This window comes from Perognathus longimembris, chromosome 1 (genome assembly GCF_023159225.1).
Source record: "Perognathus longimembris pacificus isolate PPM17 chromosome 1, ASM2315922v1, whole genome shotgun sequence".
NCBI lineage: Eukaryota > Metazoa > Chordata > Mammalia > Rodentia > Heteromyidae > Perognathus > Perognathus longimembris.
This window is the reverse complement of record NC_063161.1, coordinates 55,137,150-55,154,152: the sequence shown is the minus strand read 5'-3', so window position 1 is coordinate 55,154,152 and position 17,003 is coordinate 55,137,150. Positions and strand designations below refer to the sequence as shown.

Sequence of the window (17,003 nt, the reverse complement as noted above, 5' to 3'; positions counted from 1 at the left end):
GCCCTTGGTTCATTAAATATGATGTGAAGAGTTTAACTAGAGTAGGGACTTTTTTTTTTTTTTTTTGGCCAGTCCTGGGCCTTGGACTCAGGGCCTGAGCACTGTCCCTGGCTTCTTCCCGCTCAAGGCTAGCACTCTGCCGCTTGAGCCACAGCGCCACTTCTGGCCATTTTCTGTATATGTGGTGCTGGGGAATCGAACCCAGGGCCTCATATATATGAGGCAGGTACTCTTGCCACTAGGCCATATCCCCAGCCCCTAGAGTAGGGACTGTTTAACTTTTTTTTTTTTTTAGCAGTTAGATCCCTTGTCCAACTTCCAACTTTGTTTAAGCCTCTTTTTTTTGGCCAGTCCTGGGCCTTGGACTCAGGGCCTGAGCACTGTCCCTGGCTTCTTCCCGCTCAAGGCTAGCACTCTGCCACTTGAGCCACAGCGCCGCTTCTGGCCGTTTTCTGTATATGTGGTGCTGGGGAATCGAACCTAGGGCCTCATGTATCCGAGGCCGGCACTCTTGCCACTAGGCTATATCCCCAGCCCTGTTTAAGCCTCTTTCAAGTGGTGTTTTGTTTTGCATTGCTTTTGTACTGGTACTGGAGCTTGAGCTCCACTTCTGCTTTTTTTTTTTTTTTTTTTAACCAGTCCTGGGCCTTGAACTCAGGGCCTGAGCATTGTCTCTGGCTACATTTTGCTCAAGGCTAGCACTCTACCACTTGACCCACAGTGCCACTTCGGACTTTTTCTATGTTTGTGGTGCTGAGGAATTGAACCCAGGGCTTCATGTGTATGAGGCAAGCACTCTACCAGTAGGCCATATTCCCAGTCCCATTTCTGGCTTTTTGATGGTTAACTGGAGATAAATGTCTCACAGATCTTTCTGCCCAGGCTGGTTTCTAACTGGGATCCTCAGATCTCAATATCTTGAGTAGCTGGAATTACAAGTGTGAGCCACTTGCATCTAGCTTAGACTATTTTTCAAAGCTTTTGTCGTATGCAAATGTTCAAACTTTTAAAAAGGTACAGGGATGGGAGGTGTAACTCAGTGGTAGAGCTTGCCTAGCAGATGTGGCAACCTGGATTCCATCCCATTCTAGAATAGCATAGGAGACTAATAAATCTGAGCTGTAACAGCTGTAACAATTACCAGCACAACCTTGGTTTATATGCCCCACTCTCTTATATCCCCTACACCATTGTACTGGAAGACTTTAAAACAAATTTTAGAGATATTACTTTATCCATATACATTTGAGTACTTATCTCTAAAAGAGAAGGACTTTGTTAACCACAGTATCAGTACCACAACTGAAAATAAATTCTGGGCTGGGAATGTGGCTTTATAGTAGAGTGCTTGCCTAGCATGCATGAAGCCCTGGGTTCGATTCCTCATTACCACATAACCAGAAAAAGCCAGAAGTGGTGTTGTGGCTCAAGTGGTAGAGTGCTAGCCTTGAGAAAAAGAAGCTCAGGAACAGTGCTCAGGCTCTGAGTTCAAGCCCCAAGGCTGGCAAAAGAAATAACTAGATACCTAACTAAATAAATAATAAATTCTTAGTATCACCAAACACTGTTAGTGTTAAAAAATTTCCCAATTGTGTCATACTTTAATTTATTTGAATCAAAATCTAAGTAAGTTCCAGATATTGACACATTTTAGTTTAGGCTTTTAAAATTTTTGTCAGTTGTGGGGCTTGAACTCAGGGCCTGGACACTATCCCTGAGCTCTTTAGCTTAAGGCTAGCACTCTACCACTTTCAGCCACAGCTCAACTTCCAGTTTTTAAGTGGTTAATTGGAGATAAGAGTCTCACAGGGACTTTTCTGCCTGAGCTAACTTCAAACCTTAATCCTCAGATCTCAGCCTCCTGAGTAGCTAGGATTATAGGCGTTCGCCACTGGCACCCAGCTCTGTTTTTTGTTTTGTTTTCTTTTTTCTTTCTTGTAGTTTATTTTCAGCATTAACATTTGAACCCAAGTCCTTGCACTTGCTAGAAAGGTGCCCTACCACTTGAGCTGCACCTCCAGCCTTAAAAATTCTTTTGAAGAAACTAGGGTGTTTATTCTGCAGTGTACAGAATTCTAGATTTTGCTGGTGATAACCCCAGTGGTGCCATTAACACATAGTAAACTTTTTTATAACACGAATCTTATACAGAATCCCAAAATACAAAGAGACAAAACCCCAAAACTTCTCAAGTTGAATCAGAAAAAGACGACACAAAGGAGAGACTTACCTAGCTTTTAGTCCCCTCTATCAGTATCTCCAAGGAGTGGACCCCTGGAAATATAATTTTAAAGTTAAATCTGGTAACATAGTTTACTGAGGAATGTGAGTGTGTGTGTGTGTGTGTGTGTGTGTGTGTGTGTGTGAGTGTGTGTGTGTGTACCACATGCTCAAAGCTCAGAACTGTCTTATCTTTTTTTCCGATTCTGATTACTCTGATAAGTTCTATCTGGGACAGTGGCATAATACAGAAGGATGTTCTGAGTGGTGGCAAATTAAAATTCAACCTGACTAAGCAGGGAGTACATCTATCCCCAGTACTTTCCCTGTCCTAGGGATTTTTCAAAATGAGCACTTTCGCAACTGCTACCAAAGAGCCAAAATTTCATCCTTTAATCCCTTAATATGACTCAGGCAGGAGCTACATGCTGTATTGTGAAGCCACAACTTCTCATAACCCCTAGGTCTCTGCCCTTGACACCGAAGGATACTTTTCTTGTTGATAGTACTGTAGTTTTGAACTCAGGGCCTTGAAATCTTACTCAGCTTTTTTGTTCATGGCTGATGCTCTCCACTTGAACTCTACCTCTCATTTTTGGGTTTTTTTTTTTTTTGTTTATTTTGTTTTTTGCCAGTCCTGGGGCTTGAATTCAGGGCCTGAGCCTGAGCACTGTCCCTGGCTTCTTTTTGCTCAAGGCTAGCACTCTGCCACTTGAGCTACAGCGCCACTTCTGGCTTTTTCTATATATGTGGTGCTGAGGAATCGAACCCAGGGCTTCATGTATACAAGACGAGCACTTTACTACTAGGCCATATTCCTACCCCTCCACCTCTCATTTTGCTAGTTAATTGAAGATGGAGTCTCACAGAGTTTTCTGCCTGAACTGGGTTTGAACCACAATTCTCCTGGGTTGCTAATACAGACATAAGCCACCAGTACCTGGCTGTGCTGTTTTTGTTTGTGTGTTTGATTGCTCTGTTTTTTGGTACTGACTGATTCTCAGGGTCTGGGTGCTGTCCCTGAGCTTTTCTTGTTCAAGGCTAGCATTCTACCACTTGAGCTACAGCTTTACTTCCAGCTTTTTGGTGATTAATTGGAGATGAGAGTGTCACAGACTCTCTTGCCAGGGCTGGCTTTGAACTGTGATCCTCAGATCTCAGCCTCTTAAGTAAGTAGCTAGAATTATAGATATGAGCCACCAGTGCCTGGCTTGTGCTTATTTTCAGCTAGAATCTTACTGCTCACCTGAACACAAACTTGAACCCAAATCTATCTACTTCCTTCCATCATTGCTGGAATGTCAGGCTCCCGACATTGCATCCAGCTTCCCTCTGCAGAGATGGAGCTTGTGGATGTTTTTTGCTTTTTGCCAGTCTTGGAGGCTTGGACTCAGAGCCTGGGCACTATCTCTGAGCCTCCTGTGCTCAAGGCTAGCACTCTACCATTTGAGTCATAGCACCACTTCTGGCTTTTTCTGCTTATGTGGTACTGAGGAATCGAACCCAGGGCTTCATGCATGCCAGGCAAGCACTCTACTACTAAGCCACAGTCCCAGCCCTCTTGTGGTGTTTTCTGTCTGGGCAGATATGGAACCATGATTCTCTTGTTCTTAGCCTCTTCCATGTCTTGGGATGACAGGTGCATGCCACTGTGCCAAACTGTGGGTTGAAAAAGAGTATGGCAAACTTATCTGCTTATGGCTGGGAATATGGCCTAGTGGTAAAAGTGCTTGCCTCATATACATGAAGCCCTGGGTTTGATTCCTCAGTACCACATATATAGAAAAAAGCTGGAAGTGGCGCTGTGGCTCAAGTGGTAGAGTGCTAGCCTTGAGCAAAAAGAAGCCAGGGACAGTGCTCAGGCCCTGAGTCCATGCCCCAGGACTGGCAACAAAAACAAAACAAAACAACAAGAACAAAACAAACTTATCTGCTTGGGCTAGCCACAAACCACAATACTCTCAACCTCAGCTTCCCAAATAGCTAGAGTTACAGGGATGAGCCACCAACACCTGGCTTGCCTGACATTCTTGTTTTTGTTGTTGTTTTTTGCTAGTCCTGGGGCTTGGACTCAGGGCCTGAGCACTGTCCCTGGCTTCTTTTTTGCTCAAGGCTAGCACTCTGCCACTTGAGACACCGTACCACTTCTGGCCGTTTTCTATATATGTGGTGCTGAGGAATCGAACCCAGGGCTTCATGTATACAAGGCAAACACTCTTGCCACTAGGCCGTATTCCCAGCCCTTTTGCCTGACATTTTGACTGTGGACTTTTTAGCTAGAACAAGCACCGAGGTGCTGACCAAGTTGCTGAGACATAACCTCTTAAGAATTTACAGCTAAACTGGCAGATATACCAGAAGCCTGGAGGGAAATCAAGACCAGGAGTGGTAGGAGTGTGTGTGGGGGGGGGTCTGGTTAAATAGTGAGATGGTGAACATTCGGTCTGATGAAATGTTGGCAAGAAGGGACTATGAAAGCCAGGCACTAGTGGCTCCCATGTGCAATCCTAGTGACTCAGGAGACTGAATCTGAGAATCATGGTGCGAAGCCAGCCCAGGCAGGAAAATCCATGAGACTCTTATCTCCAAGTAACCACCAAAAAGTCAGAAGTAGTCCTATGGCTCAAGTGGTAAAGCACTAGCCTTGGGCAGAAAAGCTCAGGGATAGTACCCAGGTCCTGAGTTTAAGCCCTAGGACTGGCACCAAAAAAAAAGCCAGGCTGAGATCTGAGGATAAAGGTTCCAAGCCAGTCTGGGAAAGAAAGCGAAAGAAAGAGAGGAAGAGAGAGAGAGATGGAGGGAGGGGTGGTGTGGGGAAGGAAGGAAGGAAGGAAGGAAGGAAGGAAGGAAGGAAGGAAGGAAGGAAGGAAGGAAGGAAGGAAGGAAGGAAGAAAGGAAGGAAGGAAGGAAGGAAGGCTATGGATATAAGAAAGTGAGGAACATGGCCAGGGACTGAAGAATCAGACCATCTCTTGGAACAGATGATTCAGGGTGTGGGATGGAGCAGTTTGCCTGAGAGCCTAATTAGGAAGGGAAATCTGCTGTGAAAATACCATAAAATATACTTCAGATCAAAAGATATGGAATTTTTTAATCTAAAGAAATGCATACTAAGTTGGGCACTGGTGGCTTATGCCTATAATCCTAGCAACTCAGGAGGCCGAAATCTAAGCACTGATGTTTGATGCCAACTTGATCGGAAAAGTCTATGAGAGTCTTATCTCCAATTAACCAGCAAAAGATTGGAAGTGGAGGTGTGGCTCAAGTAGTAGAGCACCAGCCTTTAGCAAAAAAGACAAGCAAGAGAACAAGGCCCTGAGTTCAAGCCCTAGTACACACACACACACACACACACACACACACACACACACACACACACACACACACACACACACATTGTTCCTGGTTGTGAATGCATTACAAAAGCCACCAACTGTTCTTGAACAAAACTGACTAATTTGAACAATACTATATACCATGGCAGAAATGAGGCAATCCAGAAAGGGGGTATTGAAGAGGATTTGGGGTTTTAATTTAGGTTTGGTGATCTGGGAAAGAGGTCAAGAAAGTGAGGTTTTGCTCTGGATTGGATGCCACCAGAAAGTGCAAGATCAAAATGGGATGTAGTGATCACACCTGTAATTCCAGCATCAAGGAAGCTGCAGCAAGAGGATTTCAAATTCAAGGACAACCTGGGAAGGGGAAAAATATATTTAAAAAATATATTAAACACACACACACACACACACACATACACAAACAAAAAGCAGTGGTAACAGTGTTTAAAAAGAAATGTGTTCATTACCTTACTTTTGTAACTGCAACCCCCCTGTCCATCACCTTTACAATAAATTTTAAAAAAGAAAAGAAATAAAGTGAGGGAGGGTGGGGAGAGTGTGAAAGCCAGGGGATTGGGGGGGGGGGTGTGGGAAGCCAGGCGATCATGGCTCATACCTGTGATTCTAATTACTTTGGAGGCTGAGATCTGAACGATCATGGTTTGAAACCAGTCCAGGAAGAAAAGTCCAAGAGATTCTATTTCTTTTCTTTTTCTTCTTGTCCTTTTTAAAGGGGGCTGGGGATATGGCCTAGTGGCAAGAGTGCTTGCCTTGTATAAATGAAGCCCTGAGTTCGATTCCCCAGCACCACATATATAGAAAACGGCCAGAAGGGGTGCTGTGGCTCAAGTGGCAGAGTGCTAGCCTTGAGCAAAAAGAAGCTAGGGACAGTGCTCAGGCCCTGAGTCCAAGGCCCAGGACTGGCAAAAAATAAATAAATAAATAAATAAATTAATTAATTAAATAAATCCAGAATAAAAAATACTCTACTAAAAAAAATTTGTCAATGTGGGGCTTGAACTCAGGGCCTAGGTGCTGTCTTGAGCCTCTTTGTGCTCAAGGTTGGCACTCTACCACTTGAGCCACAGCGCCACTTCCAGTTTTTTGAGTGGTTAATTGGAGATAAGAATCTCACGGATACTTTTCCACTCAGGCTGGCTTCGAACTGCAATCCTCAGATCTCAGCCTCCTGAGTTACTAGGACTAATTAACCAGGAAACAGCTGAGCTTTGGCTGGGAATGTGGCTTAGTGGTAGAGTGCTTGCCTAGCATGCATGAAGCCCTGGGTTCCATTCCTCAGCACCACATAAACAGAAAAGGCCAGAAGTTGTGTTGTGGCTCAAGTGTAGAGTGCTAGCCTTGAGCAAAAAGAAGCCAGGAAAAGTGCTCAGGCCCTGAGTTCAAACTCCAGGACTGGCAAAAAAGAAATACTGGGCTGAAGATAGGGCTCAAGTGGTAGAATACCAGCCATGAGCAAAAAAATGCTAAGCAAAAGCTCAAGGTCTTGAATCTGAACCCCTATAGCAGCACCAAAATGAAAATAAAAGAAAGAAAAGGCAAGCAGGATGGTGCATACCTGTAATTCCATCTACTTGCAGAGTAGAGATTGGAAAGATTGCAGTTTGAGGACAACCCAGGCAAACAGTTCTCAAGACACAATCTAAACAAATAAGCTAAGTACAGTGGTTGACACCTGTAACCCCAGTTATGATGTAGACATAGGGAGGAAGACTGTGACAGAAACCTGCAAAACCTAGGCAAAAAGCATGACCCTATCTGAAAAATAACTAAAGCAAAAAAAAAAATAAATTCTGGAGTTTGCTTCAAATAGTAGAGTATGTGCCAAGCAGACATGAAACCCCGAGTTTAAAAACATAGCACTTAGCTATTCAGGAGGCTGAGATCTGGAGGGGTGAGGTTTGAAGCTAGCCCAAGCATAAATGTCCAAGAGACTCTCCAAAATAACCAGCAAAAAGACATGGCTCAAGTGGTAGAACACCAATTGAGCAAGCAAGCTGAACAAGGCCCTGAGTGCAAACGACAAAAGCAACAAAAGCTGTTAAGAAAAACCCAGCCCTGCCATAAAAACTCAAACAAGTAAACAGATGAATACCTACTAAGTCTCACCTAGAAGGCGTGAAGGGTGACTCAGGGCTAAAGCTATGATCGGTGAGAAATCTCACACAATCACTTGTACCAGGTGGGTCAATGTCTGTCACTTTATGGTTTGAACCATGCTCCTGTTGTTTTGTTGTTGTTTTGTTCTTTTGGTTTTTGTCTTTGTTCAGTCTTACTCACAACCTTGTTTACATCTTGATCTGTCATAGACAAAAACTGACCTTGTATGATGATGGTGTTCTGTGAATCATTTCTGTTGGGCAGGAAAGCAGAGCGTTGCTGAGAGAGCAAGGCCAGTACCTGGCTGCCAGGACTTCCTTTCTCCTTCTCTGCTTCTTTCTGCCCCTCTTCCCTAGGAGCTAGACAGGTTACCCATTTCTGCTGAGCTATCAGAAGGGGAAATGAAAGGCATGAGAATCTTAAACTGGACACCGGTGGCACACGCCTGTAATTCTAGCTACTCAGGAGGCTGAGTTCTAAGGCCATCCTGAGCAGGACTCTGTGAGACTCGTCTCTAATCAACCAGCAAAAGGCAAGAAGTGGAGGTATGGCTCAAGAAGCAGAGTGAAAGCTTTGCGCAAAAAAAGCCGAGGACTAGCATCCAAACACTGAGTTCAAGCTTTGGTACTGGCACAAGAAAAAAATTTAAAAAAATAAAAAAGAGGAGAACCTTCCAAGAACATGTCTTGGATAAAGTGAAACAGAAACAGGATGCCAACAGCTGGACCAGAATATGGAAAGTTCTAGAGGAATGTGATGGCTTGGAAGCAAAATATAGAGGACTGGGAAAGAAAACTACTGTATAGTGGGGGGGGGGGGGGCGTTGTGGGTGTGGGTGTGTGCGTATGTGCATGTGTGAAGGTAAGTGTAGTAGGAGGAAGGCATAAATGAAGCCACTAAGGATTAGAAGGAAAGTAGAGAAAGTGGCAGAGGATGGGGTGGGAGGGAGTGATGGAGAAGTCATAATGACTGTGCTCTGTCTGCTTTGGCAGGGTTGGTGGGTGAGTGTGGAGGCTCAAGAGGAACAGAAGGCACTGTGGCTCACATCTATAATCCTAGCTCCCAGGAGGTTGAGCTCTGAGGATCATGGGTCAAAGCCAGCCTGGGCAGAGAAGTCTATGAAACTCTTATCTCCAAGGAGCCACCAACAAGCCAGAAACAGAGCTGTGGTACAGCATCAGCCTTGAGTGAAAAGACTAAGGGGCATTGCCCTGGCTCTGGGTTCAAACTCCAATACTGGCATCAAACCAACAAATAATAATAATAACTGAAGGCCATTCAGTAGTAGTGCAGGAGCAGTACTCCCTGGAGAGCGGGAAGTTGGGGTGACCACAGTGTCTGGGCCTTCCTGCTTTACTTTTGGCCACTGCCCCAGAGCTTGGCCAACACCAAGAAGACAAATGAGAGAGTAGTGAGGAGCCCTGAGCTAGGGTGATTGCTAAAGGAGTGTCTTTTGTAGCTGACACTACCATGATTTGCTCTGATCCTTCTCTTTCGTATGTCCAACATGGCTTTTATCACTATGTTTTTTTTAAAGACTATTCTTTTTCCCTTTTTATTATTATATTTAAGTAGTTGAGTAAAGCGGTTTCAATTTAATTTGTCCATTTATGATTTCACTGAAAGTCATTCCTTCTATCACTTTCCCTCATTTCTCCCAACCTCACCCTTCCCTTAGGTTGACGTACTTTTTGGTTTACCTATATTCTCTGGCTGTATTTCTCCCTATGATGCCTCGGTGAACTCCCCTAGGACAGGGAATTCATTAGTATGGCTCCTAGAGCAGGCCTGAAGCAGAGCAGGTGCTCAGTGACATTGGTAGAGTGAAGGAATGAGCCTTGGTCAGATTCTCCCTCTCTTAGGCTTGGCCAACTGAGTGCTCACACCTGTAATCCTAGCCACTTGGGAGGCTGAGGTCTGTGGCTCACAGTTTCAAGTCAGCCAGGGGAGCAAAGTCTTGTGAGGGCCTTATCTCTCGTTAGTTTTTTTGTTAGTGGGGCTTGACCTCTGGGCCTGGGTGCTGTCCCTGCTCAAGGCTAGCACTTTACTCTTGAGCCACAGTACCATTTCTGGTTTCTGGTAGTTAATTGGAGATAAGAGTCTCACAGACTGTTCTGCCTGAGCTGGCTTTGAACCGTGATCCTTAAATCTCATGAGTCACCAGTGCCTGGCCTTATCTCCAATTAACCACTAAAAAAGCTGGGAGTGGAGGCATAGCTCAAGTGGTAGAGTACCAGTTTTGAGTGAAAAGAGCTAAAAACATTGCCTAGATCCTGAGTTCAAGCCCAAGTACCAGCACAAAAGAAAAACAAAATAGGTCTTGGTTTTTCCCCTTCTATGATATAGATGAAGATAGACCATGCCTGGGCCCCTCCAATTCTACCTGCCAGTCCAATTTCCCAGACACATGAACTCATTCCTCCGAGCTGCCAGGATGGGCCTGATGTGTGAGATAGAGAGAAAGTCCGGCTGCTTACCCACAATCCTTGTGCACTAGCTGAGATACTGAGGAAGGGCCTTGCAAGACCCAGGCAGGAAATAAAAACAATAGCCAGGCAGAACTGGAGCCAGTTAGAGTCAAGACAACGTGAAGCTGTGTTTGGTAAGTGTTCTCTGCCTGCATTGTCCCACTCAGTCCTCTGAGCATAGGTGAAGTGGAACAAGACTTCATGACGCATTACACTCAGGAGTCAGCCAGATCAGATTCACAACCTGCCTCTGACCCTGGCAGAACAGCCCAGGCTGCTGTGGTGCAGACTTGAACTACGTCGCTCAAGTTTGAATCTTGGTCCTTCCAGCTAGCAGTTGTGGCTAAATCACTCACCGTCTCCCTAAGAATTCTCATTTCTTATGTGAGGATAGCATGGGTGCATTACCTCATGTCTTTCCTGTACACCCCCAGAAAGCCTTCCTGGAGACTGGGACTCTGAAGCAAATCAGGAGTCTCCAGTTGGCTCCAGTCCCACCTGACCGCGGGGTTCTGGCCTCTGAGTACAGCAAAGCTGGAAAGCTCTGAACGCAGCTGGCTGAGGTCTGAGCTACAGTCTCATTTCTGAAGTGTGACCTAAGACAGTCTATGATCTCTGAAAGACTGAGTTTTTTCACTGTGGCTTTTGATTTCAGGAGTTGGGGTTTCATTCCCAGTGGGAACTTTCTTTTTTCAGGTCATGAGGCTTTATCTTAGGGCCAGGGTGCTATTACTCAGCTTTTTTATTTTTTCCTCTCAAGGCTAGCACTCTATCTTGAGCCACAATTCCAAGAGTCTCACAGACTTTCCTGCTCCAGCTGGCTTCAGACTGTGATCCTCAGATCTCAGCCTCCTAAGTAGCTAGGATTACAGGCCTGAGCCACTAGCACTCAACTGGGAACAATCTGTTGGCTAGCCTCAGTCTTTCCCATCCCAACATTTCCTCTTCCATAAAGGAATGTGGTTAGAACTACCATAGGGAGCCCTATTTTGTTTTGTTTTGAGTGCCAGGGTTCAAATCCAGGCCTTGTTCATACTTCACAGGCACTGTACCAGAAGCTACATCATAGCCCAACTCCATTGTTGTTTGTTTTTGCCAGTCCTGGGGCTTGAACTCAGGACCTGAGCACTGTCCCTGGCTTCTTTTTGCTCAAGGCTGGCACTCTGCCACTTAAGCTACAGCGCCACTTCTGGCCTTTTCTATATGTGGTGCTGAGGAATCAAACCCAGGGCTTCATGTATATGAGGCAAGCACTCTTGCCAGTAGGCCATATTCCCAGCCCCAACACCATTGTTTTAAGAGTCTATCTAGCCTGGCACCTATGACTCATACTTATAACACTAACTACTCAGAAGCCTGAAATATGAGGATTAAGGTTCAAAGCCAGCCTGGGCAGAAAAATCTGTGTACGCTTATCTCTGATTAACCACCAAAAAGCCAGAAATGGCACTGTGGCTCAAGTGGTAGAGCACCAGCTTTGAGAGAAAAAGCTAAAGGACAGTGCCCAGGTCCTGAGTTCAAGCCCCAGTACTGGCACAAAAAATAGATGGACAGGCAGACAGACAGACAGACAGACACACACACACACACACACACACACACATACACACATAGCTGAAAAAATCTTCATGTGTCCTGAAAGATCCTAGATGTAAGGAATAACAGCTCTATTCACTATGCTGTGTTATTTGTGGTTGATTTCACTTAAAAAGTCTATAATTATCATCTGTTCAATGCTTCTTTTTTCTTCTCTCTCTCTCTCTCTCTCTCTCTCTCTCTCTCTCTCTCTCTCTCTCTCTCTGTGTGTGTGTGTGTGTGATTTCAGGGGTCTTCATCTCAGGGCCTGGGCATTGTCCTTTTGTTTTCACTCAATGCTGGTACCACTTGAGCCACAGTGCCACTTCTGGCTTCTGGGTAGTTAATGGAAATGAGTCTCACCAACTTTTCTACCCCGGCTGGCTTTGAATCATGATCTTTAGATTTCAGTCTAGCTAGGATTACAAGAGCCACTAGCGCCTGGCTGATCAATACTTCTTTATTGATAATGACACCTGAGTCAAATTGGTGAGTGCAGAGTTCTCTGTTCATCTGGATCTGCAGTGTCCCCTTGCCAGGATGTGCCAAGCGAAGGGAGGGAAAGGTCCCACAGGGAGGGAGGCTGAGGGAGGCTTCTAAGAAGGAAACAAGATAGCAGGGTCCTCTGGGTCAGAAGACCCAGAGGAGCTCCTGGAGACCAGTGCTACAATCTCATACCTCAGTGCGGGGGTTGGGGGGGCAGAGGGATGAGAATGGGCTGGGAAAAGGCTGGAGCTTTTCCACAAGAAGGTAAGGATGTGGGTTTCGGAGGAACAAGGTTGAAGAACCATCAGAAGAAAAAGAACTGCCCTGCACCCAGGCCAGGAGCAAAGATCAGGAAGGTGTCGGGTGTGAACTGTGTTTATTTTTCCCAAAGTCTATAAATATAGAGAAAAGGAAACACACACACACACACACACACACACACACACACACACACACACACGAATCTGACCAGAAATTGGGAAATCTGGTCACAGCAGCAGCTGAGAAATTTGAGACAGGAATTTCAGGAACTGGGCTAACTCAATGACCTGAACTTGGAAATTCCACCCTGTGACATAGGCTCTTGAAGTTGCCCGCTTCCCATCAGAGCAAGAGCACTTTCCAGCAGCCTGGGTGGGGCGCAGCGGGAAGGCAGATTAGGCAGAGGCAAATGCCTGGGCAGACCTGTCACCTCTGGGGCCATTGTGTGGTGTGAGGTCTTCCACCTAGTCCCCTCTCAGAACAGAATGGTGTAACCACTGTAACACCTGTCTTGTGAACCCCACTTTGCCATTTGAGAGTACAATGGCACAGAGAGGTTAAGAAGTTTGCCTGATGGTCTGGGGATAATGGCCTAGTGGCAAGAGTGCTTGCCTCGTATATATGAAGTCCTAGGTTCAATTCCCCAGCACCACATATATAGAAAACAGCCAGAAGTGGCGCTGTGGCTCAAGTGGCAGAGTACTAGCCTTGAGCAAAAGGAAGCCAGGGACAGTGCTCAGGCCCTGAGTCCAAGGCCCAGGACTGGCAAAAAAAAAAAAAAAAAAAAGAAGAAGAAGAAGAAGAAGTTTGCCTGAGCTGGGTGCCAATGGCTCATGTCTGTAAAATTCTAGCTACTCAGGAGGCTGAGATCTGAGGATCAGGATTTGAAGCCAGGCTGGGTAGAAAAGTCTATGAGACTCTTATTTCCAAGTAATTACCAAAAAGCCAAAAATGGATGTGTGGTTCAAATGGTAGAGTACCAGCCTTGAGTGAAAAAGGTCAAGGACAGCACTTAGGCCCTGATTTCAAGTCCCAGTACCACCTGTGTGCATGCACACCACACACACACACACACACACACACACACACACACACAGGCTGAAATGTGAGGATCATGGTTCAAAGCCAGCATAGACAAGCAGGAAAATCTGTGACTCTTTTTTTTTTTTTTTGGCCAGTCTTGGGGCTTGGACTCAGGGCCTGAGCACTGTTTCTGGCTTCTCCTTTTTTTTTTTTTTTTTGCTCTAATTACTATTTTATTTTCCTTTTCAATACTTTTAAAGATTCCACATAATAGAATTTTCTGATAATGTGTTAATTTCTCTGGAGACAACCATATATAATCATTTAAAATGACATGTACATATATGAGATAGAAGTTTCTGCAGCATGGGGCTGGGGATATGGCCTAGTGGCAGGAGTGCTTGCTTTGTATACATGAGGCCCTGGGTTCGATTCCCCAGCACCACATATACAGAAAACGGCCAGAAGTGGCGCTGTGGCTCAAGTGGCAGAGTGCTAGCCTTGAGCAAAAAGAAGCCAGGGACAGTGCTCAGGCCCTGAGTTCAAGGCCCAGGACTGGCCAAAGGAAAAAAAATGGCTAAAAGCCTTGCTCTTAACCACACTGCATGATAGAAGAATGTACACTATAGAATGTATTATAATGCTAAAAGTGAAACCCAAAGCAGATGTATAGATTCTCTACCAAAAACGCTATTAAAATTAAAAAAAAAAAAGAAGTTTCTGCAGCCTATAAAAGCCTCTTTGGGGGAATACAAGCGATGTACTGACAATTAACTTTAAAATAAATGCTTTCCTTACCAAACACGAAACTCTATGCATGGAACTATCATCTGTGTAGGCAAAGGACTTGGGTCAGGTGAACCCTAGACACTCCCAATGCAGCCCCTTCAGTTACTGCAGGCAAATCTAGTCCTCTAGAAAGACTCTCCACTCTCCTCCAGAATCTCTTCAAATCGCTTCTTACTCATAAGCAAGAGAAAGAACAGTCTTCCTAAGATGACAGGAGGAGACAAACATTTGTGGAGTGTTTTCTATGAGTACTTTCTGGGGCATTTCACACCCACATCTCACTAATTCCAAGAAAACATGCCTACAATTCCCTCCACTGCTCTTTTCATTACAAAAAAGGAAGGAACCACTTCTTCCTAACTCATTTTCGGTGCCTGGAACAACCAAATATTACACCGAAAGTCATGTAATAATGCCAATGAGGTAAGAATAAGGAAAAAGCAAAACAATCTGCTTTCATATGACTTAAAGGAAATAAAACCACCAATGTGCTTTACTACATACTAAAGTATCAGACAAGTGCACAACATACTGCAAAACTTTAATACTATGTGGTTAAACACAATACTCAGATATTAAACTTTTCAAACACGTAAAAATCATCTTCTGGGGCTGGGGATATGGCCTAGTGGCAAGAGTGCTTGCCTCTTATACATGAGGCCCTAGGTTCGATTCCCCAGCACCCCACATATACAGAAAATGGCCAGAAGGGGCGCTGTGGCTCAAGTGGCAGAGTGCTAGCCTTGAGCAAGAAGAAGCCAGGGACAGTGCTCAAGCCCTGAGTCCAAGCCCCAGGACTGGCCAAAAAAAAAAAAAAAAAAAAAAATCATCTTCTGAAAGATCAATGGGCTTTCTATTGTAGCTACCTTTGTGTAACTTCATGAGATTTTCCCCTCAATGTCTAACACTGATCTTGATACTTGTTGGGAAGTTTGATGTAAGATAATAGCATCTCGACAGTTGGAGGCTTAGATTATTCCAGTGCCCATCTTCAGAATCCATCATCAGAGGACTGCTCAGCATCTACATCCTTTACTTCTTGGTATTTCCCCAAAGACTCTCCTTCTGGATTATAGTTCTGCATTTTAATATTCAGTCTTTCAGCTAATTTTTGTGCTGCGAGCTTCGCTTGCATCTCCTCATAACTCTGTTTCTGCTGTTTCTGAAGAGCCAAAGACTCCTCTATAGACAGCAGCTGTGTAGGCAAATGGTGAAGTGGTAGGAGTCTCGCTGCAGTGATGTCATCAAGATGCTGCTTATCCCTGCGGCTCCTCTGAAGAAATGGGGTGGGGGGGTTCTCCCCTCTGACAATGACCAATTGGGTCATTCTTCTGTGATGGCAACATGTTGGTTTTAAATTTATGTGTCAGGGGCACTGGGTTTTGGGCTTGCATTTCTAGCACTTCCATGTAATGAGGCTTCTTAGGAGTCCCACTGCAAAGGTCTGTTGAGTTCTCGGCACTCAGGTTTTCTTCTGAATGGAGTTCACCTTGCTCTGCAAGTGTAATTCTTTGTAAACTGTCAATAAGCAGGTTGTCGAGGCTGAAGGAAATGTCGCGATCTGCAGCAGAGTGCTGGGAGAGATGCTGGATAGACCCAGATGAGGAAGGTCCCTTGGCTCTGCCGCTGGAAACAGGGCCCTTGCTCACTGTGTGCTCAGCCTCTGGAGTGTCTTCACTACCTTTGTGAGCAGGATGCACAAGTCCCTGCTTTTCTGAGCTGGTTTCAGATGACTTGATGCTATCCACGGGGAGAACAGCCAGGAACTGGTGATGAAGTATCAAGTATTTGGTCCGAATTCTGGGGCTTATCTACATCCACATCAACTCCTGCGATCGCTTTTTGCCTTAGCTTATAGTCTAAACTAATAGGATGAAACAGTTCACTTTTTCCTCTAACCTCTTCACGTTCCGCAATGGCAGCTTTCAGTTTGGCAACAGTGCCAAGGACCTTTTTACCTTTGTCGGGCAATCTGCAAATGAATTTTTCGTTGCGCAAAAGTCTCTCCTGGCGCCTCAACATCTCCCGCAGCTCCGTCAAACTCCGCGGCCCCAAGTCCTCGGGAGCTGGGGACTCGAAGCCGCGGGACAGCGAGGACATTCTGCGGGACCTGAGGCTGACGAGGCGGCGCCGGGCAGTCGGCTTCCTCTGCAGGCCCCACGGCAGGTGCCTGGCTTCTTTTTGCTCAAGGCTAGCACTCTGCCACTTGAGCCACAGTGCCACTTCTGGCCATTTTCTATATATGTGGTGCTGGGGAATCGAACCGAGGGCTTCATGTATATGAGGCAAGCACTCTTGCCACTAGGCCATATTCCCAGCCCCCTGTGACTCTTATCTCTAATTAAACACCAGAAAAAGCTGGAAGTGGAGCTGTGGATGAAGTGGTAGAGTGCTAGCTTTGAGCACAAAAGCTCGGGACAGCAACCATGCCCTGAGCTCAAGCTCCAAAACTGGCACACACCAAAAAAAAGGCTAGCTTAGCTTCTTGCAAATGGTAGCACTAGAAGCCTTGCTGAGGTTGTGATTGATTTTGGAGATCTAATGAAGGGGGGCTGGGAATGTGGGTTAGCTGTAGAGTGCTTGCCTAGCATGCATGAAGCCTTGGGTTCGATTCCTCAGCACCATGTAAACAGAAAAAACCAAGCCCCAGGCCAAAAAAAAAAAAAGATCTAATGAAAGCTATGTCCCCAGTATCCAGGAGAAAAATAAATAAATAATGTAAATA

At 45.3% G+C, this 17,003-nt stretch overlaps 1 protein-coding gene across 1 annotated transcript; it reads right to left on the bottom strand.

Annotated features, from left to right (window-relative positions):
• Positions 1-15,156: 15,156 nt before the first annotated feature.
• Positions 15,157-16,406, bottom strand: LOC125365291 (DNA-directed RNA polymerase II subunit GRINL1A-like). Its single transcript, XM_048365287.1, is given in 3 exon segments — positions 15,157-15,546; positions 15,548-16,029; positions 16,031-16,406. Coding segments are annotated over 3 exon segments (1,107 nt in total). The 5' UTR covers positions 16,379-16,406; the 3' UTR covers positions 15,157-15,269.
• Between the last annotated feature and the right edge of the window lie 597 nt (positions 16,407-17,003).